This window comes from Pleurodeles waltl, chromosome 11, assembly GCF_031143425.1.
Source record: "Pleurodeles waltl isolate 20211129_DDA chromosome 11, aPleWal1.hap1.20221129, whole genome shotgun sequence".
Taxonomy (NCBI): domain Eukaryota; kingdom Metazoa; phylum Chordata; class Amphibia; order Caudata; family Salamandridae; genus Pleurodeles; species Pleurodeles waltl.
Window position 1 is genome coordinate 928,100,058 of NC_090450.1, and position 26,952 is coordinate 928,127,009.

The window sequence follows — 26,952 nt, forward strand, 5'->3', positions numbered from 1 at the left end:
CTCTACCTCCTTACTCTTGTACTTTCTTTGTTACATGCACTAGATTTTAGATAGCGCTATGTGTTGATGGACTGCCGTCTGCGTAATTGTACATCAGTGTAGTGAACTCAGTGCATGGCTGTGCATCACGAGTAGCACACGGTGAGTGTTACTAGTCAAGTAGGTGGACAGGTAAACCTGAAATCTGCCAGGACTACAATGTTTTGTGGATGTGAAATAGTTGGAAACAGAAAGCTTGACAAAGAGGAAGCCTCCATGGAAACTGATGCTTAACACCCTGCAGGAGTTTCCCCTTCTGGCTCTGCTTAGGAAGGATCCTCCATGTGTCTGCAATAGGGTGCAGGGAAGCCTATGAGCTGGACACTTGGTCCAGTCTGAACCAGAAGCAGAGGTATGCCTGTGATGGTCTGCCCGCTATGTCCCTCCCATTAAGGACAGGAATGGACTGCACAGATAAGGACGTTGTATGTTGGCGGCCAGATACACAACATTAAGCGGGTAGGCATACAGGATAATCGCAACAGGACCACTAATGCTTAAAGGGAATCTAAGCATCACATGGTTTCCTACCTAGTCCTGAGTAAATACTGTCAATGACAGAAGGCCTAGACAGCATCGTGGTGCATGTGTCATGACAACCTAATTGCCTGCTTCGCTAGTTAGAAGTGAGAGAAGGAGAGTTCACCCTCAGAGTAGACACAGTCTGCACTGGCCAGCCAATAATACCATTCTCTATCCCCTCTTTAGAAGCCTCACGACTAAGGGCAAGGTTACATGATCAGCTTAGCCTAACAAGACGAGGTGTGAATCCCACACAGACAAAGGGGTTGCAAGAAGTTGGTTTGTCTCTCTCTCAAAGGTAATGTATAAATGAATGACCCAAAGTTACTTCTGGAAGGGCTGAATGAACCTCAGTCCCTCCACCTCCAACATAAGCCATGAATTTGTCACAATGAGTTATCACCATCTGTCCACTATCTGTAATCCATAACATATCTGAGAAAAGCAGAATGTTGTCTCTGCTGACTTATTGATGGAGGAGCAGTCATTAGACTGTCTAAAGCCAGAGTGAAACGCCAGGTATGTATAGTTTGGAGTATAGGAGACATTGCATGCACCACACATCTCCCCTGCACTTATCAGGGCTATATAAGCCATACCAGTTACTCAATACAAGTTGATCTACTTTGTGAACGCCTATGCAGAAACATTTACTATGCCCTACCCTGTAAAATCCCACCTCTGTGGACCATGAGAGTGTATAAAGGACTACAGCATTAAAAAAAAAAAAACTAATTGGAACTCCATTTTCTTCCTAACAATCTTGATTTGTCACAAGGACTTACCAATGGATATTTATCAGCATATGGATAACTTAGTTAAAAATTCCAACATTAGTGAGCATCAAAGTACATTGATTATGTACTGCTGGTAGTATCAATAGTAATGCCAGTAAGCTTTGTGATAGTCTGAAGTAAAATGATTGAGTCTGGCTGTGGGGTGAGTGGCAACTTAAACTCCACGGGGCTAAAGGCCTGCCGTGCTGACTGCACAAAGAATCTAAACCTAGGAAGATAGGCTAAAGGCTGCAAGCAACTGGTGCAAAAGAGTGTGCCTGGTTTTTGGAATCATGGGGCATGAGGTGGGAAATTTACACTCAAAACAATGCACAGGTCACTGTTCGCAGAAATGCCATTTCTGGCCCGAACACTAGTCAACTCTCTTTTTTGAAGGAATCCTGCCTCTTTGTTAACACCGAGGTTGTTGGAGTTTTTCCTACTGGTATTGTTAATTAACATTTGTAGGGAGCAAAACTTACATAGAGGTTGCCCCAAATATTGCCATGTCCCAAATGTATTCTTCCTACTCTATCTCTCAGGTCTGATCTAATTTTCTATCACCCACACTCACTATACTACGCTACGCTCACTCTTACATCTTGTGGTCACCCACCATCCCTTCATCCCGCCTCACTACTTAAAACAAACAGGGGTGTGTGGGTGGGCGTGGGGGGGTGCTGTGGGAAGGGGGTGTGTGTGTGTCCCCAGAGGTGGGAGGCCGTTCCATGCATGATAAATGGGAATGCCCTTTTTCCTGATCTGGTTCTGTGTATGCGTGGGATGCGAGCAGGAGTCGGGAGGTGTCTGGTTGGTTGGTGGAGAGAGATGTGAGAGAGAGATAGAGAGATGTGAGAGAGAGAGAGAGGTGTGTGTGTGTGTGTGTGTGTGTGTGTGTCTGTCTGTCTCTTGAATTGGGTGCATTTGTGTATCAGGAGGCAGTGGAGTTCCCTGAGATATGATGTGAGTTCTGTGGGAAAGGGTGAAGTCTGTCTACCAAGTTCTGGATGGATCGTACTCTTCTAATGAGCTACTTCCCAGACTAGATGATGTTCTCATAGTCCTACTTGCTAGTGAATAGGGTAAGTTTTCGAGTGTTGCTTGGGAGTCATTTGAAGATCTTCCTCAACACCTTCAGGGTGCAGGCCAGCATAAACATTATACAAAGAACCAACATTACCTGACATATAAAGACTGCGTCATGCAGTACTCTTGACAAACGGCTGCAGATTAAAAAATGCATTTTAAAGATTTACATTTCCATTTAGGATATTTCAAATAAAAGAAAGTTTATGCCAAACAGCTGTTTTTAATCCCCTGCTTAAGGATTACAATATTCAGTTTTAATTCAATAGAAAAAATGTCTATTGGGCTCCTTTTACCAGTATCGAGGTGACCAGGAGAATAGTCCACACACAAGTTCCCTGCTTAGCTTCCAAATAATCTTCTTAGTTTGCACAGTTCTTATAGGCTGAATCTCTTTATTACAGATAGAGCTTAATCAGCTCGTCGCTGACAGCAGAGGGGGTCAGTACCCCCAAATCTGTGAACAGAAGAGTGATGAGCGATGGCAAGGTGTAGTCTATCCACGGATGCTCTTCTGCCAGGTTCTGGATGGTCTTCAGTGTGTCTGCTTTGTACTGTGGATAGAAACACATTATCTGAGTAAGGCAAACACAGTCATTTCACACTGTGCAACTTTTAATTACCCCCCCCCCCCCCCCATCAGAAAAGTGCACTACAGAAAACCTTCATGACATCCTTCTGTAAGGTCACTCCAAAATTGGGCTTTCATTTCTTTCTGGTACAAGCTCCGACAACATTCTAAAACATTTGCAAAACACAGATAATATGCTATATCAGTGGTTCCCAACCTGTAGTCCAGGGACCCCTGGGGGTCCACGACTGCTTCTAAAAATGAAATAATATTTAAAGATTAATAAGAGTAAATACCTTTTAAAAAATCAAAATGTAAATCTGAGCATTTTAAAATGTTCTATAAAGCTGAAGGAATATAAAAATGGAGGCTAAAAATAAAGTTAGTGTTCTCATTTTGATTAGTGGAAGCAGTGCGCTGAACAGAATGTAGTATGGACGACTAGTGGCCTCAATTGAATGTCGAAAGATGCAACCTTCCCATTAAAATGTAGATATTTATAATATCAGTTTGAGAATTAAATAATTGATTACATATTTTGGGTATTTATTCGATAAATGCTTGTTTCTGTATTTTTTGTGTATTGTTTTGCGGTTCACATTATTGAAAATGCTTAGGCTAGGGTCTCCTGCTTCAAATAATGACTAACTGAGGGTCCCCGGATTCCAATAGTGATTCATTCTGGGTCCCTGGGTTCCAGTAATGATTAAGTGGAGGGTCCACAGGAGTCAAAAGGTTGGGAACCACTGTGCTTCATGATTGGAATATTTACTTTTTAACTGACCTTGAATTTATCAGGGACGTCTTGCTGATTCAGTGGGAAAAGTCTTACAAATTTAAAACTTTCAGCCACCACATAAAATGGCTTATTTTGAGCTTTTGCACAAACTGCCATTTGATTTGTTCCAATCTGTGGGGACAAAAGGAAGACTTTTTAGCAATTACATTGTGTGGAGAAAGACAATCATAGTCAAACTATGTTTTTCTATCCAGGTTTATTAAGTGACACTAATCAATGGTCCAAGTTGCCAAACACTTTTAATCATAAAATGTAAAAAAAAAAAAAAAAAAAACATTTGCCTTGCACAAACATGCTACTTGCATGCTTGTATTTTCATTATCTGACATGTAGGGTGATGAATAGGCTTTTAAGAAACCTGCAGTGTTTTTTTCATATGTGGCATCAACATGTTTCCTTAAGGCCACATCCGATTTCATTTATACACAGCATTAAATAAGCATCAGCAACCTCATCCCTCTATATTTCACTGTCCCAATTTATTGCACAGTAAAGCGTTCGCATGGTGACAAGATTGGCGCTATCAAAAGCAATTGAAATACACAGGACTGACTGTTTAGAGAAATCTAAATAGCCACTAGGCACTGGAAAAGAATCAAGAGGTCATCAACCACACTCTGAGGGATGGAAGAAGTCACTGGCGATGCAGAAGGAAAACAGCTGTGATAATCCTACGATTTCTAGAATTTATTTGAGGTAGCTTTCTTCTCTCTGGGTCCTCCAAATATTTTAAAATAAAATACTGAGATGGGGACATGGAGCATGCAAGTAAACAGACTGCATAAAAAGAACTGAAGTGGGAGACACTTGTTCATTAAGCGTGAAGCATCACATGTTTTCTTTTATCAGTGCTAACTGTGTCCCCATGTATGTGCAAATAAAACATTAACTTGAAAGAAAACAACAGAACGGATGAAAGATCGCTTCTGCACATAGCAGGTTTCTGAGTTATTTCAAACATTAGTCTTACTTTAGAACTGGGAGCATAAAGGCAGAGCAAGAAATAGTGGCAAAATCTTGCTTAGAGTCAATCACTTGAAAGCAAACATATATAAGAATTAAAAACTGATAACTGAGCTAAAACAAGATTTTTGTTAGAGGAGCAATTTTAATCCAGTCTTTTACACAGTGTATAAGATGTATTTTCATTAGGGTTTGTAGTCAGAGGATTAAAACTAATCTTGAATACAGAACAGTTTACATTGTTGTGGGTTACCTTGTTGATAATTCCTCCATTTTCAACCACACCTTCAGCACCAACAATTACCAGGTCCACCTTCTCCATGATGTAACTGTTAATCAGAATTTACATGCCTGAGCAATTAGGTCAGCGAAACAAAACTCACTACATCTGTTTTTCAATTCTCAAAGCAGCCTTGTAAAGACCATAGAAGACACAATTCTGGATGATGTAGTCCCTCTGCCTCCCTACGACCACAACACGATTCCAATAAATGTTTTATGAGTACTACTGAATTACTATTACGAAATAATTAATAAAAAATAAAGTAAATTATTTCTCCTCCCAATCAGCCAGTGAAAAGACTTTTGAATGTGGTTTGCACCTGGTTCAATGTGGACAGAATTACAACTAGGCCACTAGGCTAGCCCCTAAATTGTTTATGTTTACAGGTTCTCTCTTTAATGCATGTTACATACTAGCTACTAGAAACTGAAGTAATGTCTTACCCAACAGCAGCGTCGAGAATGACAGTCACTGGCACGTTCAGCTTCCGAAGGGCCTCTGCCATGTTTTTCCTATAAACAAACATTTGAAAGGTTTAGGAACACAAAACTAGCCTTTAGTATATGCAATAGATACTGGGCACAACGAATGCACACTTTATAACTTTGGGGGAGCTACTCAAAACAGGTGTGTTGTTTCTGTTCCAGCAGGTATGTATAAAAGCGAGTTTGAAAAGAGGCTGACTTCGGCTCCTCTCTGCCATGTACGCCTGCCCATTAGATTTGCAGCAGAAGAAACACTGTTTATCAATTCATTTTTTTCTGAGTGCTTCTCAGGCAGAACATTTTGATACAAAATTAGTGAAAAGGAAGGAACTATTTTTTTATAGTAAGTGCCCAAAGACCTTTCTGTTTTGAGGTCCCCCAAGAGGGTCAAATTCACTTTAGTAATCAGTGTTAAGGCGGCCATGTTGGTAGGTGGAATATTTGCTCCCACGCTTCACAGTGCTGATGTGGCTCCTTATCCCTGCATTAGTACCCCCTCTATCAGTGTATTTGTTGTGAAGGGAAGGAAACTATCACTCACCATGGGATCTGTTACACGTTACACGTCACACCAGCCACCATCCCATTGAACATGGAGTCACTTATGAGGCAATTTGGAACTTTCTCTAAGATAAATTTAATCATTCCTGTGGCTTTAAGGAACACAAACAGACCCATAAGGAAAGTACTGAATTTGGAAGAATCGCTCTATAGACATGGATTTTAAGGCCTTCACATGGACTGGGGAGTGTGTTAGTTGTATTTGGGGCAGAACCAATTGTGCTTTTTTGTATTCGGCCAGGAGTCACCCCTCCCAACAAATAACCAGCAGAAACTGCCCACACTCTGACCATCTGAAAAAGTTCGGCTTTACAGTTCACATGTCTTTTTATCTACACATTGTATATTTATTAGTTTTGGTTCAATTTGCCTTCATTTTAAGTCATATATTTGCTCAGTCCAATCTGATTTTCCAATGGAGGAAGACTTCAATTCCATGCAGCTCTGCCCCCCCTCTTATGATCAATACTCTCAGCTGGATGAGTTATCACAGTATGTATTCCCAGGAAACATTCCCAGTATTTGAATCTGGAGTATTGCAACAGCGGTTAGTTATAACGGTTTTTCAAACAGCTAAGACATGCCTTGTTTGTCAAACGTGAGGATTCAAAAGTCTTCAAATTGACAGACTGGAATTATTTTCCTGTAAAAAGCAGAGGAAAGAAAACAGAACTTGCCTAGAACCCCAGCTAATCTTCCTCTAAAGAAGTAATACAAAGAAAACGTTGTCCATGAGCCACCTTTATGAACTTTGAAGAAATTCCTTTTACGCTGGCAGGATTCTGTCCTTACAGCAGGTTGTATTGATAGTTTTGTATGATACGGACATGTGATATTATAACAGTCTAAAGAGTTACTATTGCTGCTCTCAGAACAAATCTCAGAGATTACAAAAAGAGAAAATTTTGAGCAGTTTAACAAATCCAGTGTAAAAAACATCAGACAGACGTTTGCATCTTTATTTCCCCAGTAAAAACAGACTTGAAGTGATATCCAAGCCTTTGAATAAGGGAGTCTGTTATATAAAGGCTGGTTAAATCATTTTTGGTTTTATAGGCAATGTGAACTTTTCAGGATTACTTTTTTGTTGCTGCTTCTAGAGGCTTTTTGGCACTGCTCTGGTAGTTATTGCTCATCACCCGTTAGGGTGTCCAGGTGTTGAGTAGGGCAGGCCTGAGGGGGGAGGAGGAGGAGATGATAATGCCTGTTTCCTCTGGAACAGCTTGAGGCTCCTTTGGAAGTCCATGAGGGAGGGTGAGGTTCTGAGGTGTTGCAGGAGGTCATTCCAGGTCTTGGATCCGAAGTATGAGAAGGTACTCTGCTTCTGAACTGCCTGACGTGAGGGAGGTGTGCTCTTGCCTGGGACTCAGATCAAAGGTGTCTGGTGGGTTGGTAAAAGTTGAGGCGGTGGTTGAGGTATGCTGGGCCGCTGTTGTGGAGAGCTTTGTATGTATGGATGAGTAGCTTAAGCTTGCATCTTTCCTATACTGGGAGCCAGTGGAGATCTTTGAGATGTGGAGAGATGCAGTTGTTTCGCAGGATGTTCAGAATTAGTGTGGCGGAGGTTTTCTGGGTGGTTTGGAGTCAGCATAGAACATGGGCTAGGATTACGAAGTAGAGGGTGTTTTTGTAGTCAAGTCTACTTGTGATAAGAGACTGGGTGACTGTTCATCCGGTGTTAAGTGGGATCCACTTGAAAATCTTGTGCAGCATTTGCAGATGTGGAAACATGATAAGGCAACAGCGATTATCTGTCTGTTCATGAACAGGTTGGTGTCCAGGATGATCCTGAGGTTCTTGGGATGGTTCATAGGGGTGGGTGGAGGGCCAAGTTCAGAGGGCCACCAAGAGGTGTCCTGAGGGAGTGGTTGTTGCTCAAGATAAGGACTTTGGTTTTGTCTGTGTTGAGTTGGAGGCATTGTTTTGCCATCCAAGCAGCGACACTACTCATGCAGTTGGCAAAGTTTGCTTTGGCGGTGCTGGTTGAATCAATAAAGGAGGATGACTTGTGTGTCGTCAGCATAGGTTACCCTGTTGATGCCATGGGCCCTGACGATGTCCGTGAGGGGCGACATTATGTAGACTTTGAAGAGTGTTGGGCTGAGGAATGATCCTTGAGGGACTCCGTAGATGAGTTTCTTGGGTTCTGACGTGTAAGGGAGAAGTATACCTCGTTGAGTTCTGTCCGTGAGGAAGGAGGATATCTGCTTTAGTGACGGTCCGCAGATATCCAAGTGCTGAAGCTTTCTGATGAGTGAGTTGTGAGACCATATCAAAAGCTGCGGAGAGGTTGAGGAGGATGAGTGTGGCAGTTTACTCTTGGTTGAGAATGCTTCTGATGTCACTGGTGACCACTATGAGGGCTGTTTCTGTGCCATGGCTGGTGTGAATGCCAGATTAAGAGCTGTCTAGCAGTTGATGGATTTCTAGGTGGTCTCTGTAAATTGGGTATTAATGGCTTTCTCCATGACTTTAGCTGAAAAAGGCAGGAGCAAAATGGGCCTGTAGCTGCTAAGGGTGTTCGGGGTCTGCAGTTGGTTTCCTCATTTTTTCAGCAAGGTGGAAAGGTGGTGTTGGTTATGGAGGTGGTGTTGACATCGGTAAGCATGGGGGAGATAATGGTTTTTCCAAGGTTGTATACGAAGTGGGGGCATAAGTCTGAGGGGGGCTCATAGATGTGTGGTAATAATCAGGGCGGTGGTATCTTTATTCGAGATGGGCTTCCAGTTGCTGAGCTGCTGTTTGGTGAGGAGGGAGGTGGAGGTGTCCTGCTGGATATTCGTATCGGTATGCTGTAGGTCAAATGTGTTGTAGATCTTGGAAATCTTCTGTTTAAAGAAGTTTGAGAGGTTGTTGCAGAGTGATTGGGATGGGATGTGTCATTGTTGGCAGCTGCAGGGCTGGAGAGCTCCTGACGATAGTGAAGAGTTCTTTGGTGTTGTTGGGGCTGTCTTAGAGTCTGATTGTTTGGGCCTTTTTCTTTGCATCTCGCAGTTGTTGGTGGTAGAGATTAGCCTTATATGCGGATCTTGCAGTGGTGTTTTTGTCAAGTCTCCATTCTCTCTCACGTTGTTTGCTGTGGCACTTGGACTCCCTGACGTCATTCATATACCAGCTGGGTCATTTGTTGTTTTTGGAGGTATTGTTTCTGGTGGAAGCAGTATAGTTGGCAAGTCAGTGAACCATTTTTTGAAGAGCTTGGTGTCAACATCACGGTTCCCAGTGTGGTTGGGTGGGCATTCCTGTAGTATCTTGGTCCAGTTTCCTTTGTATATTTTGCCCTAGTGTCTTGACGGTACTTTGGGTTTTTCTGATGGGGTGGCTCGGTCGGTGAGTATCCTGAAATGTATGATGCAGTGATCGAACCATGTGAGCAGAGTTGTGTGGGTGGTGGCGATCCTGCTGTTTGAGGAGAAAATAGGGTTGAGGGTGTGGCCTGCTGTGTGGGTTGGTCCTTAGATGAGCTGGGTGAGTCTGAAGTTGCTGTGGTTATCAAGGAGATGGGGTCTGTGGTGTCTTCGAAGTGAAAATTGAGGTCCCTGAGGAGGATGTAGTTGGTTGATCCAATGGAGAGGGGAGCGATGAAGTCTGCAATGTGGTTGAAGAATTCCACTCAGGGGCCCAGAGGACTGTAAGCGAGGGTTCCCTTCCGGGTGGTGTTGTAGTCAGTTTGTATTTTGAAGTGGAGGTGTTCCAGGAGGTTGGTGTGAGGGTCCGTGAAGGTGGTGCAGTCAATTGTATTTTTGTAGATGATTGTGAGCCCCCTGCCTGGTTTGTGGGTTAAGTCTTGGTGTACGATTTTATAGGTGAGCGGAATGTCTGCAGCAATGTCTGGGTTGGAGGCTAGGTTGAGCCATGTCAGGAAGAGAAGGTCGGATGTGTTGCTGTTGAAGAGGTCTCAGATTTCGGTGGAGTGTGTTCCGGGGACTTGGACATTGTGGAGCATGGTGGGTAGGTGGTGGTGGTGTGCATCGGTTGTTTGGATTTAGTGGTGTTGGCATCTGAGGTGTCACAGGTGAAATTGCAATGGTTCCAGGAGAAAGGTTCTATCATGGTGCTGAGAGATGCGCAGCACCAGTGTTTTTGTCAATGTGTGTTGTTGAGGTTGTGGAGGAGAAGTGGCAGCATTTGTTGGCTCCATTGGTGGCTGAAGTGTTGTGTTCTATGGCTGTGGAGCCAGGGCTCCTGGCGCTGGGTGCAACCCAGTTGTGGACTGGCACAGATGGGCTTGCCTTTGGCGAGCCGGCTGCACTGCAGTAAACAAATGGGAAGATTTTTGTGTAAGAACCATTACCTTCTCCTGTCTCCCAACATAGCCCCGGATACTCTGCTCAGGAAAAGAATAAGGAAATTATAGATGTTAAAAAGGAACTCTGAGAAAGGGAAATTGTGGGACCTGTTCTGTGCCTTGCAGAACAGAGAGATAAACACAACAGCAAAAGATGTCTTTTCACTTGCATTCCAACTTAAAAGGAGAGATAAGGGCTGAAACTGTTTTGAGATGTGTGTATTGCTCGACTGAGGGTGTCCTTAGAGGAAAGAATGAGAAACCAGGAAGATTTCAGAATGCAATTTAATGTGGCTATGTTTTGGCTCTGTACTGTCCCCTCGTCTTCCCATTAAGGTTAATTTCAAACCACAGTGGTCTAAATGGGGGTTATTAAAAAATATTAAGAAAATGCACTGAGGATAAATACAGGTAAGTGGGGAAGTTCATAACTTTTTCTTGGTAGCTATGAACAAATGTTATTTTTGTGCCAAAGAAGAAGTGATTACCTTTAATTTCTCTCCCTTTGCTCTTTATGTTGTTGGAATGTAAGAAAGTTTGTTGAAACTTAATCAGTTTGGAATTCACAAAAAGGAGCTTAGTTATTGGTTAGCAAACGTGTGCCAATTCCATTTGCAGTGTCAAAGTAATAACTAAAGATAATGGAGCCTGAAAAAGGGTTGTTTGAGACCTTCAGTTATAGCACGAGTACGACATCCTACCTCATATGTCATTCAATAATAAAAATGGAACAGTAATGTGTTTACTTCGGTTTATATACACTGTGCAAAGCAAAGGTAAATCCTTCAAGCAATGATACATTTAGAAAATGCCCAAGCTGAATAAGGAAATTATTAATGAGACTGGTGACTTCTGGGAAATTAAAAAGAGTCATAACTTAGCAGCACCCAACATCCCGACCATGTTAGATAATATCATTGGAAGAGAATGCATGTGAGGGTATCAACTGAGGCCAAAGGCCAGGTAGTGCACACTTGGCTGTTAGGTCACCATGCCCTAGTTTTATTGATCAAATATCAATAGTAAATGCTAAGGTTCCTCCTCTACCACTCTCTCCCTCCCCACTGCCACCTGTAATCTATAAACATACATACACTAAGTTATCTAAGTTACTACTTGCTACCTTGTTAACACACTTATTTGATACTGTTGCTTGGATGTGTATAGGAAGAACTCATCATTTTCTTCGGGTGAACTTATGCGGCAATATGCCCAGTACTAAGCTGTTACTATTTTGCTGTGTATTACGGGAGCACAAGGGAACAAAGGCACTTGCCCGGCACAGTCTGGCTGTGATTCTGTAACATAGACACTGAAACGTTTCTTTGCAGCAGCAGCTTCTTCCAACACACGTAGTACCACTCTGGAGTAGGCATGAGTTAAAATCCTCTATTAAGAAATAAAGAAAACAAAGACAATGCTCCATGAAATGCACATTAGGTCCAAATACTGGGTTTAAACACATAAGATAAGGTATGGGTTATTACAGAATCAATATAACAGTGAAGGTCTGGAGCACAGGTCGTGTCTGTGTAGGAAGTGTATAAAGTAATCAACTTGACTTGCTACTTGTTTAAGCAAAAAAAAGTCATTTATTCTATATTAGAATATTGGAATGTTGGGAGTTCCATTGAAAACAATGAAGTGCTCAGGGCTCCTAATGGCCGGTAGAAGTCCAGAGTGCCAACATTCCAATGTTGGGCACAACTGTTGATGTGAACAAAGGCCACAGGGAGCCCCAGGGGATATCAGTCCCCTTGGGCTCCGTGAGGCCTTTGTTTTATTTATCAGACCATTCTGCCCTCTAGTGGCAGAACGTTCTTATAGCCTTGTAGGCCTCCGTAGCTGAGCTATACCGGCATTAGTTCTGCTCTCCTGTTAAAGGTCCTCACCTTCGGTTCTGGCCTTTAACACTGGAGCGAGCCTTAAATGGCCTCTATAGCCCACTATTGTGGGGCTATATGATATCAAAAGATATTCTTGATTCAGCTAGTCTACTAATAACACAAACGTGGAAGGTAGATGTTGCTGCAGATATTGTATGATAAAGTATGTTGCAGGAAATCCCTGTAAATATTTGAACAACAAATACAGCTGACTAGTGTTTCACCATATTGCCTTTTTAAGGCTAATATAGTGTACAAAGTTGATAGTCTGTACTGTAATCAGTCCTTATGGTAGTAGCTGAAATTTAGACTGAGGGAGCCAAGCTTCAGAAAGGATAGGTCTTGTTCGTAGAAAAGTCAAATATTCAGAAACCAGTGTAGTCAAATCAGTGTTGGCCGTAAACATAAGTAAAGGTCTGTATCAGTTTCAGCTACTGTATATGTAATATAAGGAATCGTTTGGAAAAGGTAGTGCCAGTGTTCATGCAGTGGAGTCAGTTAACGGCGTAGTATATATAGAGCGTCAACATTTTACTATCTTTGAATTCGATGCAAGTTGAAGATTGGGTTACTCAGTTGCTCTACAGGAATTATTTTGGAACATTTGTAAAGCACATGTTAACCGAGAGCAATTTACTACAAGAAAACTGACCTATACACAACTGGTCTTTCGCCCCGGCCTCAGTTCAGATCTTCCTGGTCCCAACAGTGAACTTAGACTTTGTGTTATCAGCAGGGGTTGGGGCATCAGTCTGTGCTATACAAATACTAGAAAACAGCTAAAGGACACAAAAGAACCACTTGCATGAGGATTTTGAGGCACCAGACGCAGGGATCCATTTAAAGATTCAATTAAACCCATTCTTGGTCCCAAGAAGAACTCTATCCTTAACAACAAATCAACACCAAGGAGGCATAGACCTGTGACTGGGGAAATTCAAGGCAGCTTGGCTCCCACACTTAGCAGTAGGGTCCAGTGATTAGTATTACCATCAATGCAGCCACTCAGCAGCCAGGCCATAACTGGTAAAACAATTTATGTAACTCCAGAATTTCCTGGGATTCTTTTCTTTACATACCTCAAAAGAGGAGCCCATTCTTTTCTGTGGTTTGGTTAATTGCCTGGCATGTGGCTCTTTTATAATATATTTGTAGTTGTTGCATGACAGTTATCTGGCCTCAGGAGGTTCAAATTGCCTTAGCTCTGTATTACCTTGTTTAGGTAATATATGTCTCATCTTAAGTCCATTGGGTACCAATCATAGGTCTTATGGTTAGTTGGTAAATTAGTCCTACCCAATTTTGCAGTATTTTAAAAATGTTGGCTTAATATCCTTAGAAACCTGGGAAACAATATATTTATCTATATATTAACTTTATTTGTCTGTGAATGTAAATTGTGCGCCACAAGAATATTATTTACCCAGTTCTGCAGTGCTACCCAAAAGCCAGTTATGCAGATCCACGACAATAGCTGACCATTTAGTCACACTTGTAGAAGTTCCATCTACATTAGCTTCTTCCCAGGGATAACTGTGAGGGGTGCCCTGCTTATAGTGCCACTTGACTGATTTGATTGATTAGTCTTTTTTCAATTCTAAATATAAAATCATAAAAGAATAAAACCAGCATAAAAAAGCACAAACATCAAGCAATAAATAGCATAAAAAACATACCGCAGAGGCCACAAACTAGTCATCCAACGATTGCAGATGGAGAAGTGCTGGTCTGTATTGATGAAAATTCCTTGCCTTAAAAATAGGTAACAGATACCTATGTCGGGGAAGATCATACAACTCACAAAAGAGGACCAGGTGTGCCAAGGTCTGGAGGGAGCAACAGTCGCAAGAGCATACCTTTATGAAAGATGCTCCGTACAGAACAGGCGTAAAGCAAAGAAATGCGCAAATGAAGCCCAGGCAGAAACTCGTAAGGAGCGATCTTTCCCAGGGCCATCTAACCCAGATGAGATAAGGTTCCAGGTCACACACAGTTTTCAGGAGCTGGAATGCTGACAAGGTTGACCTACCCCAAATCATTTTCTCTCTTCTCCCCCTAGCATAGGAAAAAAGAAGTTCCTTAGCTCTTTTATGATCCCCTTTGCTAAGCAAGCGCAGGGTGAAAAACATTTCCGGCATGCCTGAAGCCTCAGCCACACTCTTCACATGTGGGAGCCACGGAGGTCCTTGGCCATTATCACAGCCCAGGCAATCCTCAATCACATCCCTTTTAAATGCAGTAAACTCACCACACCATACAACAACCCAGAGAAGCAGTAGGGCAACATCAGCATGGTCCTCGGCCTAGTCCGGGCAAAGCTCTTCATGCACAAAATGAGTAGCAGCAGTAGGTCCAAAACCTAGCAACCTCCTGCATAAATGATTCTCCTACCGTTGAATTCCAAAGCAATTGCTGTACCCCCATACTGCAGCCCCATACAGCTGCCCAGGTTAGCACTTCATTTTATAAATTTGTAAAAGTGGCTCAATGGGTTTACTGCCCACCGTAGAGGCAAATTTAAAAAGGGAGCCACAAGATTGATTGAACTCTGCACATTGGTTCTCAAGACAGGCAGCCCATGTATTGAGATGCTCTAAAGTGACCCCTAGTTAGGGAAAGGCAGCCACCCTCACTATGAACTTCCCCTAATGGTAATAGGTCGTGGCCTGACAGGACCCTTCCCACATACATATAGTGAGTCTTTCCAATGTTTGTAATCAGGTCCAGGTTGTTCATGAACTCCACAAATAAATCCACCAAGCACTTGAGCGCATTAGGGGTGCAGGACAGAAGGACCGCATCATCAGCATATAATAGGGATGGTGCAGGAGACAGTTTAACCCTAGGCATGTCTCTCCCATTCTCTGCCAGAAAGGAACTGAGTCCATTGATATAAAGAAGAAACAAAATGGCACTATTACACAACCCTGCCGAACCCCCTGGGAATACTGAAAGATCTGTGCATTCTCCTCCCTGCCCACATCTAAGACACACACAGGTTCTCCAGAAAGTCCACCAGTTGCTGAGGCAAACCAGGGGGGGAGGGGGCAGTATAGCCCATAATTTGGACTGGTTAACCCCGTTGAAAGCACAACTCAGATCCATAAATGCCAACTAAAGCGCCCCGACTTCTTGGTAACCACATATTTACCAATTGAGAGGTTCAGGTTCAAGCATTGCTCCATTGTGCCTCTCCCTTCCCTGAACCCATACAGCACTGGGCATAAAATTTTATTAATTTGCATCCAGTCCTCTATGCGTTGCAGGATAACCCAGCCAAGGATTTTCACCATGGAGTCCAATAAGGAAATAGGCCTATAACATGCCCGGTCCTGTCTACTGCCCTTTTTAAAGATGGGAACTATTATTGCCGACTTTCATGAGCTGGAAATATTTGCTAATGAGATGGCACTGAAGATGTTAGTTAGGATCAGAGCTTAAAGTATAATATCCACCTTATAAAGGTCCATTGGGACACTATCTGACCCAGGTGCCTTATTGGAGGGACTGGCTGAAATAGCTAGATGGACTTCCTCAACCTCAAACGAAATACTGGGAACAAGCACAGGAACTGGCGCAAGATAAAACAAACCACTGCTGTTCACAAGAGCATATAATTTGGTGAAATGTGCCAACCACTGTAAAGGGGTAATGGTGGAACAAATACCATCATTGGGGCTGAGGGTAGCCTGTTTGCCATTGACCACTTCCCAGAAGTCTTTGGAGTCCCTAGTATGACAGGTAAATATAAAGCGCTCCTAACCCCCCCCTTCAGAGACAACTTCCTGGCCCTAAATGCTTTCTAATACATGGCTCTGGCTGAAGAAATAGCCTTCGGTACTCTGGGGAAGGCATTGAGGGCGTCATGAAGTTGTCTATTAGTAACTCTATAGTTTTTATCAAACCATCCCCTCCTAGGGGGGTGTGGGGGTGCTATGGCCAGACGACTCTAGCATAATGGAATTCACAGAAATAATTAGCAACCGGAGAGGCCTGTAATCAATAAAAAGTTAGAGGTAACAGTGGCATCCAACAGGGCTGGTATAGGGATCTAATGCCATTTGACTCTGCAGTCCTGATCTTTTGTTGCCAGTTACTTTAGAGCTGGCAAAGAATCCACACAACCACCCCCTGTAATGGCCAGATTAACCTGAATAGGGTTGTGGTCACTAAAGAGGTTTCATGGACCACACCAAATCTCATTTTACTTTTGAGGGCTCTAACAAAGACATAGTCGATGACTAATCCCCACCCCAGCCAATGAAAGTTGGTCGTTGGCCAACAGAATCCACCCTCCTCGCTAGAGCATCAGACAAGCCAAATGACTTACCTGCTTGTTGGCTGAGTCATTTGGCTTGTTCAATGCTCTGGCACCCCCCCTTCCAGGAACACGTTAAAGGATTTAGATATGGAAAGGGACCTTGCCTCAAGAACTGACAGTGCGCTAAAAAAGGGTTTTGATCTGACATCCTAACTCACAAAGAGCGTTGTAAAAATTCACTACATAAAAGTGAAATTACTTGGAGACAATAAACCATATTATTTGGATCCCATGGTGCCTTACCAGAACAGGAATTACCCTTAAAAAACTTATTGATACGAAACAAGGTAGCAAGACCTCCTCGGCCCCGTGAACCATGAGAGGGACGAGCCGGCATAACAAAAGCTTCATATCCATCCAGGGTAAAGTATTCTAGCGGCCAATTCTCCTGCAGCAAGACTACATCAAACTGGGTAACAACACTTACCTACCAATTGTTTAGCCTTGAGACCTGCCATGTTTCAACTTGAGAAGAAACCTTGTAGCATTCTCATCTAAGCGAGTCCCACCCTCAGTTGTACCAACGGGCCTCCTACGTGTAGGGAGTGTGGGGGGTGAAGAGGCAGAGTGTACCTGCAGCTCACAGTCAGTCATTATCATCCAAAACAGACTGTAGGAAAAAAATCACTTCCTCATCTGGTGTTGCTTAGCCCCATTCCAGTTTACCCTTTTTAATTTTATGGCAAGACCGGAGGCTCATATTATGCTTCTCTTACTTGCTTTATTTTCAATAGCAGCAATCAAGAAACCACAATTCCCATGAGGCTAAGGGTAACAGTAAGCCAATGGGAACAAAAAACGTATTGTGTAAAGCACCAATAGGGACTAGGCACATAATATAATCACCATACTTGACTGCGACCAGCCCTCTTTCTTTCTGCTCGCAGTCAAGATAAGTGTTGTGTCATTTATCTTTCTTATATTTTATACATTTCTAATAGTGTTATTATTGTTATACGCTGTTTCTGTAGTGTGCGCGAACTTTATTTCTTTCCCCTTTGCTGATTTTTTCCTTTGATACTCGGCGCTCCCCCCACCCTCGCATCTCGCGCCTCAAAGGAACGCCGCTCGCGCTCCTTCCTCAGTTCAGCGGTCGGAACGGTCGCAACGTCCGTTTTCCGCGTCCGACCCGTTCCTCACCGTTTAGTGACTCCGCTGCCTTTCTGCCTTGTCGTTCCGCATTAGCCTGCTCTCCAGTGCCTCCGGACGGTCGGAGACTCAGTTTGTTGAACTCCTCCTTCCTGCAACTCCGGTCACACCCTCAAGGGCATGTTCTCTCTTTCGCTGTCGTTTTTCTCTCAGAATTAACCCTTTCCTGGCCTGACATAATTTCCAGCTAGTTTTTCCCTCACAATGCATAGCATTAATTCTCCTGGGCATTCAAATAATGATGATATATAAAGCCATTTCTGTTTCCATGGGAAAAATGACCAAAAACATTGAATCCTCGGTTCAAAGTATGGTCCCAAATCCTTACTGGCCCATTCTGCGGGGGATAGCAGAAAACGTAAATCTAAGAATTTGTCAGCCCAAATAACCCCTGTTAAAGTCACCACTGATGGCACTGCTTTGACTGGTGAAGTTTCTTCACTCCAGGTTGAGGACGAGTCTCCTCCCAGGCCTCCTTTTAAGCAGGGGAATTCGCAGGTATCTCAAAAAAGGTGTACTTCCAAATCTAAGCATATTTTAAGCGCACAAAAAAAGATTGTAATTTCACATATCTCTGATATGGGTGACATAGAGGATATGGATGATGATTCAGATATATGGGGTTCCCAAACCCAGTCCTCCCCTCCTCCAAAAAAACCTAGAGTTAACTTTTTGTTGAACCCTTTCGCAGCCAAAGTGATTTTAGACTCAGATGGTAATCCCATGTTTGATCCCTCCCTCCTTCACCACCACAACTCCACAGAGTGGTTCCCTTCTTCCCACGTAGGAGACTACACTGCGTCCAGGCTAAAACTTCCCCTAGACAAACACTGAAGGGCCAAATTAAGATCTGAATGCCCTAGACCTTCCCTCTGTTCCAACATTACCTCTACCCCTTACATAGATCAACCCCTACTTACCTTCTTCTCAAAATTCGGCAAGGATCCCCGTAAAGGAGTCGAATTGTCAAGTTAAACTCTTAGACCTGGTAGGCCCATTGGCACGTATTTTTGATATGGCAGAATCGGCCAGGGCGGAAAACTCAGACATTGATCCTATGGAACTTTTCCTATGGCCTTCTGTCTCCTAGGCAATGCAAATGCCACCATTACTCACGGAAGGAGAAAAGGTTTATTGCTCAAATTGGACCCCAAACTGGCTAATCTGGCTTCCATGGATCCAGGTATCAAGGCGGACGACTCCTTTTCGGAGATTAGTTCATCAAAGACCTAGGCAAATTCGTCTCTACCTTTGCCCCCATCGATAAAGCCCAGCAATCCATTAAAAAAGTTTTTAACCAACGGGTTTTTGCAAGGGCCGATACAGGCAGGAACCGCTCTACCGGGCGTTCCTTTCAGTCTGAAGGACTCAGAGGCTCCTTCAACTCCTCATATGGAACACAATCTTTCAGGCCCCAGTTCTACCCCCAACGAGACAGAGGATACAGAGGTCGGGGGTCAACGTGGATTCAGAACAATCAACCTGTATAGATCAGCTATTTCCATGCAACATGCTTATGTCAACAGAAAGCCCGTGGGAGAACATCCCCTGCTCTGTCGTCTTTTGAAGGGACTAAAGTTTTCTTTTCTTCCTTTACCCAAGTACTCAAAGTTATGGGATGTTAATGTTTTGAATCTGTTTCTTTCCTGGCAAGATCATACTAACCTATCATTAAAAATGCTTTCAGCTAAACTCACTATGTTACTCTGCTTAGTTTCTATCAAGCGCCTTTTCAGGTGTGAGAGCCTTGGATATTTGCTCTCGCCAATTTTCCCCTACAGGAGTTTTGTTTTTCATCAACAAACGTACCAAAACTAATTTACGTTCAGTGTTTTATCTGTATTTTCCCAACCAACCTAAATTGTGTGTAGGCCAATGTCTCAAGACTTATGAAAGTCGCACAGCCAATCTCAGAACGTCCTCCTGTTCCCAACTCCTTATTTCTTTTTGCAAACCTCACAAACATGTTTCTGCAGCTACTTTAGCCAGATTGGTCAGTTGGATAATGTCCCTGGCGGGTAAAGACCCCTCTATTTTTGGCACTCATTCCACTCGAGGAGCTATGGCTTCCAAAGCCTTTTGGGTGGGTTCTAGACTAGAGGACATTCTGAGATCGGTCTAATAACAGTGTCTTTAGAACGTTTTATTGTAAACCGGTTCATACAGCAACATCCGTAATAATTAGCATGCTTTAAACAAGCATAATATGATCCTCCGGTCTTGCCATAAAATGTAGATTTTCCTAGTAATTTATGACAGAACGTTTTAATTTTATTAAAGACACGGAGGCAGGTATTATCCCACCACAGATTCTCTATAACATTTGTTTTGTCGATTCTCTTTCCCTCCCTTCATCTTCTCAACCTCAAAACTCATCTTGAATGTCAGACGAGAATTCAACCTCCAGCAACTTTGTCCAGCGTTTCATCTCCATGCCACCATCGGTCACTGCCTGAGTGTCGGATTCCTCCTCTCTACCAGTCCTGGATGAACTGTTTTCAAGAACTTTGTTCTTTACTGTTGGCCGTTGCCATTGTTTTAGCTATTTTTCCTTTGTTTTCTCACACTGTCTAGCCTTCTCGCATCAAGAAAGAGGGCTGGTCGCAGTCAAGTATGGTGATTATATTAAGTGCCTAGTCCCTATTGGTACTTTACACGATCCGTTTTTTTGTTCCCATTGGCTTACTGTTACCCTTAGCCTCATGGGAATTGTAGTTTCTTTACTGCTGCTATTGAAAATAAAGCAAGTAAGAGAAGCATAATACTCGCCTCCGTGTCTTTAATAACATTTATAAATTGCCAATTAAGTGTGCCAATCCCCATTTTCAGTAGGTGATTAAGTAATCATTTTCCCTGTTTCTCCTTCGTTTATGGTGGTTTTCTCCTATATGGAATACCCCAAATGGCTAGTGGAGAAGTATGGCACAATGGTTAGAGCGGCAGACCCTGATGCAGAGATCTGGCCCGGGACCAGGGTTCAATTCCCCACCTTGGTGGGTCTCGGGCTCAATTCCCTTGGACCAGATAATTCTCCCCTCGGTGCCTAATCTAATTAATGGGTCCCACTCTGTAACTCTGGGCAATAGCTTGCTTAATCTCCACAACGGCCCTCACAGCGCTTGGATGCCTGTCTTCACCCTGGGGCTGTCCAGGAGTGGGCGCCTCACAGGGAAAAACCAGGAGGGGTTCCACAGCGGTATGTGTACAGCGCCTTGAGACCCTAACGGGTGAGTAGTGTGCTATAAAAGTGCAAAGTTTACAGTTTTTACAGTTTATCCACATGGAAACACTCTAAATTTCCCTCTTCCCAGAACAACCTAATACTGAAATCCCAGTTCTAATAATTTGAGTGTCACAATACTCAGCTTTCAGTTTTTCAAGTATATACGGACGCTCATCAGCTACAGATTCTTTTTTTATTACTGTAATGGCTGGCCTACCATAAAAATATTACAAAGCAAGCTGTTAGAGATGAGTAAATTTGAATTAAACGCTCTGACCCATGGAAAGCCAAAATCCAAAATGTTAGTGCTAAACGCAATATTTGTAGCTAACAGAATAGCAAGCCCCATCCCCCAAATCTTGTGGCCTTTTTCTGATTCTTATTTGCAGGAGTGGAAAACTCTCAGAATCCTCTTATAGGAAAATCGAGTGTGGACCATGTTTCCTGTAGGCAGGCTATGTCACACAAATTAAAGAAATTAAAGAAATGTTTGTATTAAAAAAACATATGGTTATAGTCTGCTGTGGTTACTTTTCGGGGGTGGGGGGCAGTTTTGCACCAGCTGCCAGCATCTGTTCTAGCCAGCTGCAGTATGAATAGCTGTTCTGATAGCCAATATATGTGCAGCTCCGACCTTTCCCAAACTATATTTATAAGTAAACTTTCCGAGACACACAGACGTTTGCACTCCACATGGTAGAACTACTTGCATCCTGGTCCGTTTTATTTTCATGTCTCGTAGGTGGGTGTCTAACAGCTTTGAGGACATTGGGGTTCCACTATTTCATAACTTTGGAACTCATTATGCCTCAGTTTTAGAAGAATCAGTTTTTGAAAAGCAATTCACTTCAGTCAATTCTCTAATATCTCCCCAGCAGGGCGTCTGAATGCCACAGAAATTATGAGACCTTCGAGCTGAGGTACTGCAAGTTCCATGATGTACAAATTAATTCTACATTAATACGATGTGATTACCCTTACAATGTATACTTTTCAACCTGTTCTCTACATTACTATGAGCAGCATGTCAAGCCTACTAAGGATCAACAGACAACTCTAAATATATTAACATCAAAATTTAAAGATTGGAGACTTGGGAGAAGGCACAGAAAAAAATGTGAGTATACAGTCAAAATAAACTTACTGCTCCATCTTTTATAAATGTGTGGCACAGCTCGGCGATCTTTGTTCTAGACAGCGATATCCTTGAGAGGAAAAGTTCCCCTCGCTCAATCATAATCTTTTTACACTTCGAGTAATCCTGCAGAATCAAGTTTAAAAAAAATGTTTTTTGCTACTGAAAGCCAGGAATGAATCAGTAAAAATTAAGACAGACACAGGAAACTCACAGAGTCTTCCAAAGAGGTCAGACTGATGAATCTCAGGAAAAGTTCTCCTCCTGAGGACACAGCAACGGAGGAGTCCACTCCTGTCAGAGTCTGAATGGCCTCAGTAAGGTTCTCCCGCAAGCCTTTAATCGTTTCCCCTGTAAAACCGCAAAAAAATAACTTTTACATTAATCAGTATAATACATAAGTAAGCTGACCAATGGTTAAATCAGATAGCAATTCCTCTGGCCATCCAAAAAATACCATGGTTAGTGATGAATCAGAAAGCCCATACACAATATGGCACTCCAAAATGCTGCAGCAAGTCTGCCAGTGAAACAGATTCAAAATAAAACCATGTCAGTTTCTTTACCATATCAAAATATCATGCACTAGCTAAATAAGAATGAACCAAAGAAGCCTAAACACAACATGCCTCTGTAGATGATACAAAGTGAAGTAGCAGTTTATTCGGTGAAGAGGGGTCAAAATAAAATCATGCTGATGTCCATTACAATTTTTTTTCAAACGTATATTGGCTATCCAAAAAACATTGACTGTGGATGTGTGAAGTGCGCACACAAGTGAGAAAGTATGAAAATTAAGTAAACCATCAAGTTTCCAATAAACGGAGTTCTTTATTGAGCTGCTTGTGCTGTTGGCATGTTTCAGGTGCAATGGTGCCACCATCTTGTGTTGTTACTGTCTGTGCCATTTACTGGCTCCAAGTCCTGTCACAATCTGCAAATTGTCAACAAGGACAACTCGTGTACAAACAACGGTTTCCTCTTCGACAGTTAATGCTTTGCGAGGAACTAAGCCTGTATATCACCCTTGAAATACATAAAGTAATATTGAAAGCATTATTTTGCAATGCACAGATCTTTGGGCCTAATCAGTTTCACTCTTCTGTCTCTTGTTAGAACACAGCATACACAATAAATAAAGGAATTTTAGGGCCGCTGGTAACAGACGCATAAAACTGCTTATTTGGGTACTCCTTGCATCACTTCTGTAACCAACCAAAAAGACAGTATTTTAAAATAAAAAAGCACTGCAGCCAAGAGGCTTTTTGTCAATTCTGACTGCCCTGGCTTTTAGGTCAGCAGCATTTTGCATTCTAAGAGATGATGTTTTGCCTTCCTCATTGTAATAAAATGAACATTTTCCAAGCTCATGCATCAATAGCAAATCCAGTCCAGATATTATTTTTTTTTTTTTTAATTCTGGTACTCATAATTCAACTTTATCCCACTGCAACTAAAGAGCGTCTTTGCAAAAACAAAATGCAAAGTAAAAACTTGAAATGGCTGAACTTGAGAGCTCATTATAAGTCCCACACAACAAGTCCCAATAAGCAAAGTCTAAAAAGCCAGGACTGACAGAAGGCGTGACAAACAGTCTAGGATTACTTGGCATCAGTGAATTTCGCTTGACACAAGTTGTTTACTTACCTTCGTCTCTCTTCAAAAACTCCAGCAATGAACGGATTGCGGCCACAGCAGAGGCCACACCTGTGCCATCGGCCATCTGAGTTTTAAAATACTCGATTATTTCTATAAAAAAAAGGAGAAAGAGATAAGGTTAGGTTTTTTCATTGTATTCAGTTTGCCAGTGCAGTTATCCAAATATGACTTGACAAAATTAAAAGGCTCCTTATAACTATAACATTAGTGCAAAATGTTTCCAAACCCATAAAATACGAAAAACAAAATAGGGATGTGGACGGCAATGGTGCCGCAGAATGCGGAATATTTAAAGCAGCGTTGTTTTATTATTGAAAAATGTCAACAATCTTATCAGTACAGGACTTGGGGTGGGGAGGGGGGTGTCTAACGTTTGTTAAAGTGAGAGCAACTTCCGATGAGACCATGATGAGCTACAGCCTGATATGTGGATGAAAGAAGAAAACATAAAACCAAGCAACTGCATTGCTGCCCCAGACAACCCTGTTCTGCTGCAGTTGGCACACAGCATTAACGGAGCAAGGACTGTTTCAAGACGGTTTGTGATTGGTCCCCAATAATTAGTTCCGTTCCTTTTCTTTTGTTTATGAATCACAGCTGAGCAGGGCCGAACTGGGAACCCAAAGCAGCCCAGGCACATTGTGTCAGCCCAGCCTCCATAGGGTGCACAGTGAGGGAGCCGAACTACTACGGTGAGGTTGCGGGGTACTCCCCACCAAGAAAAATTGTGGAAAAAAGGCAAAAACGGTACATTCTACAATACATTTTTCATTCGATACTCAATTGCATTAGTTTTTAAAGCGTAGTAAATGATGACCTCTCAGTGCACAGGATAGAACAACCTTTACTGGAGCTCCTGAATGACTCCCCCACCATCACCCTCTCAGTGCCTCTAATTTCTCCATGGCCCCTCTCTCACAAGTATTTCGTTTGTTTTTATAGCACCTCTCTTACCAGTGTAGGGTGTTGGAGCACTTTACATCACACACAAATACAGAGACAATAGATCATATGTGTGTAAATCGGTGTACAGAAAATGTTAAATAAAACAAAGGGAACTGCAATGTGTAAGATGTGCATGTCATACATACTGGTAGACATCTTTTAATCGTGCTTGGTCTTGGAAAGCATAATCAGAGTTATCATGGCACTTTTACTGTTGCCTGAAAACTGTTGGATACACAAGGAACTCTGCAGTGCTTTCAAAACTGCTGCACAGCTACAAAACCGGATCCACAGCAACAAAAGCGGCCCCCAACCCTTCCAGCCTTCCAGGGAAACGCCTGGTACGGTCAGTCCGGCTTTGAAGCTGAGATGTGAGTGCCTCACAGGGAATGTTGGTCTCTTAGTCATGCAGTATGTGTGTGATGACACTTCTCTTCCTTTAAGAGCTTGTGCCTCCACTATAAGGCTAATTGCCATGAATTTCATGGGTTGATTTAAACAGACAAGCAAATCAGAGAGTGAGTTTTTCGGCATTTACATATACCATAACTAGGAAATCTAGCAAGCATACATTTTGCGAAGTATAGGCAGACATCACAGCTCTTAATAAGCAAACATATCTCTACAGCCACCCCAGTGTTCATGGGTGTACATGACAGACAATCATTCAACACAAAATAATGCACAAAATGATTACTTTAAGAAGCTAAGCTCTCCTAAGCAAAAGAAGGAAACAAGGGATGAAGGAAGGAATCAAAGAAAGGAGTTAAAAAAAAACAAAGTGAAAAGGGGGAGAGAAGTAGTGACCAAAAGGAACAGACAAAAAGGAAGGAGAAGTGAAAGGGTAGACAAGGACTAGACAAACAGTAGGAAAAGAACAAAAAAACTAAAGAAAAAGAAAAGAAAGGAATGAAAAGAGTAAAGGAAGGAGAAAAGGACGAGAAACAACAGACATAGCAAAAGACGTAGTAGAGGATAAAATGAGAGGTGAAAGGAGGAGAGAAGCAAAGGCAAGAATGAAAGACGAACATTTGCAATGTAATAGGTCTCGCATTTGCTTGAGTTAGAGCTATTGGCAATGTAAATTCATAACAGGACTTTTCTTGCCACGTAAATTGGTCAACCATGCCTCATAAATGTGTCTTTTCCTGCCATATCATTCCAGTGGCCCTGCATATAACTTCCATTTACCTTCTTCCTCTAGCTGCAGCAAAAAATAAAAATGTTGCCATTTAGCATCCTGATTTAAATCTGCCATGCTAATTTCAATAGAATACCACTCTCACCACCCCACCATCAGAGTTGCTGGCTGGCTAACACAATTCTCCAAAAATAGACACAAGACAGCCACAGAGGAGAAATAAAAAAGAAGGGTCACCCAAACAAATCAAGAGTGTTCAAACAGTCATTGTGCAATAAGATTGTTAAGTTGGCCTGAATCATGGTCATAACTGTAACAAGGAGAGATTATTAAAACATATACAATTATCATATAAACTTTTATCAGTAATAAACTTCTGGTATTACATTGTAATGCTCAAAACAGCCTCTAGAGGGCACCATAACAAAAATGTAATTTGTAAGGAACAAGGTCAAGTAACCATATTGTTAGCCCCTAGACGGCATAACCCCATGAAAAAACAGGAGAAATGAATGCAGTGTAAACATTTACTTAGCCCCTAAAGGGCGTTTTTAGGGCTAACAGGCCTACTGCAATACTACTACAAATAAGGCCTTTAAAACAAAACTTATCCCAGCTGTAAAACAAAAGTTCTAGCTATGAGGAAGCTTAAAAGACACTAAATGGTGGGAGAGGTTATTATTTAGGGGTCCCTACTAACCTAGGGTGGGGACCTAGAGATGATGTAGACAGAAAGAGCGTTTTGAAGGTGGTCCCACTGTCCTATGACCACGACAGGCTGAGTTATGAGCAAAAATGTTCTGTAAAAGTAAAGCTCTGCAAAGCATTATGGGGCGAGTTTTTGTGCCGCGAATATTATGGTATGTTGACTGCAATGCTCAGAACAGCCCATAGAGGACACCACAATAAAAATAGCATTTGGAAGAAACATGGTCATGTAACCATACAGTCCGCCCTTAGAGAGCATAACCACATGAAACAAGAGTGGGAGAGAGTAATGCAGTGTAACCATATATGTAGCCCTTGGAGGGCAGAGTGCGTTCTTCATTTTCAAGACTAGCAGGCCTATCGCAATGGTATTACAAACAGACATAACTTCTACCAGTTGTAAAACAAAACT

General features: G+C 42.4%; 1 protein-coding gene across 1 annotated transcript in view; it reads right to left on the bottom strand.

Annotated features, from left to right (window-relative positions):
• Nucleotides 1-2,626: 2,626 nt before the first annotated feature.
• Nucleotides 2,627-26,952, bottom strand: part of EIF2B1 (eukaryotic translation initiation factor 2B subunit alpha) — a 31,553-nt gene continuing 7,227 nt past the window's right edge. Inside the window, exons 2-9 of the mRNA XM_069215011.1 lie at nucleotides 23,735-23,836; nucleotides 22,302-22,438; nucleotides 22,097-22,213; nucleotides 11,650-11,762; nucleotides 5,483-5,551; nucleotides 5,010-5,085; nucleotides 3,779-3,904; nucleotides 2,627-2,977 (exon numbers count right to left, since the gene is read on the bottom strand). Coding sequence (XP_069071112.1) covers nucleotides 2,822-2,977; nucleotides 3,779-3,904; nucleotides 5,010-5,085; nucleotides 5,483-5,551; nucleotides 11,650-11,762; nucleotides 22,097-22,213; nucleotides 22,302-22,438; nucleotides 23,735-23,836 — 896 coding nt within the window. The 3' untranslated portion in view covers nucleotides 2,627-2,821. The remainder of the gene's footprint in view (nucleotides 2,978-3,778; nucleotides 3,905-5,009; nucleotides 5,086-5,482; nucleotides 5,552-11,649; nucleotides 11,763-22,096; nucleotides 22,214-22,301; nucleotides 22,439-23,734; nucleotides 23,837-26,952) is intronic.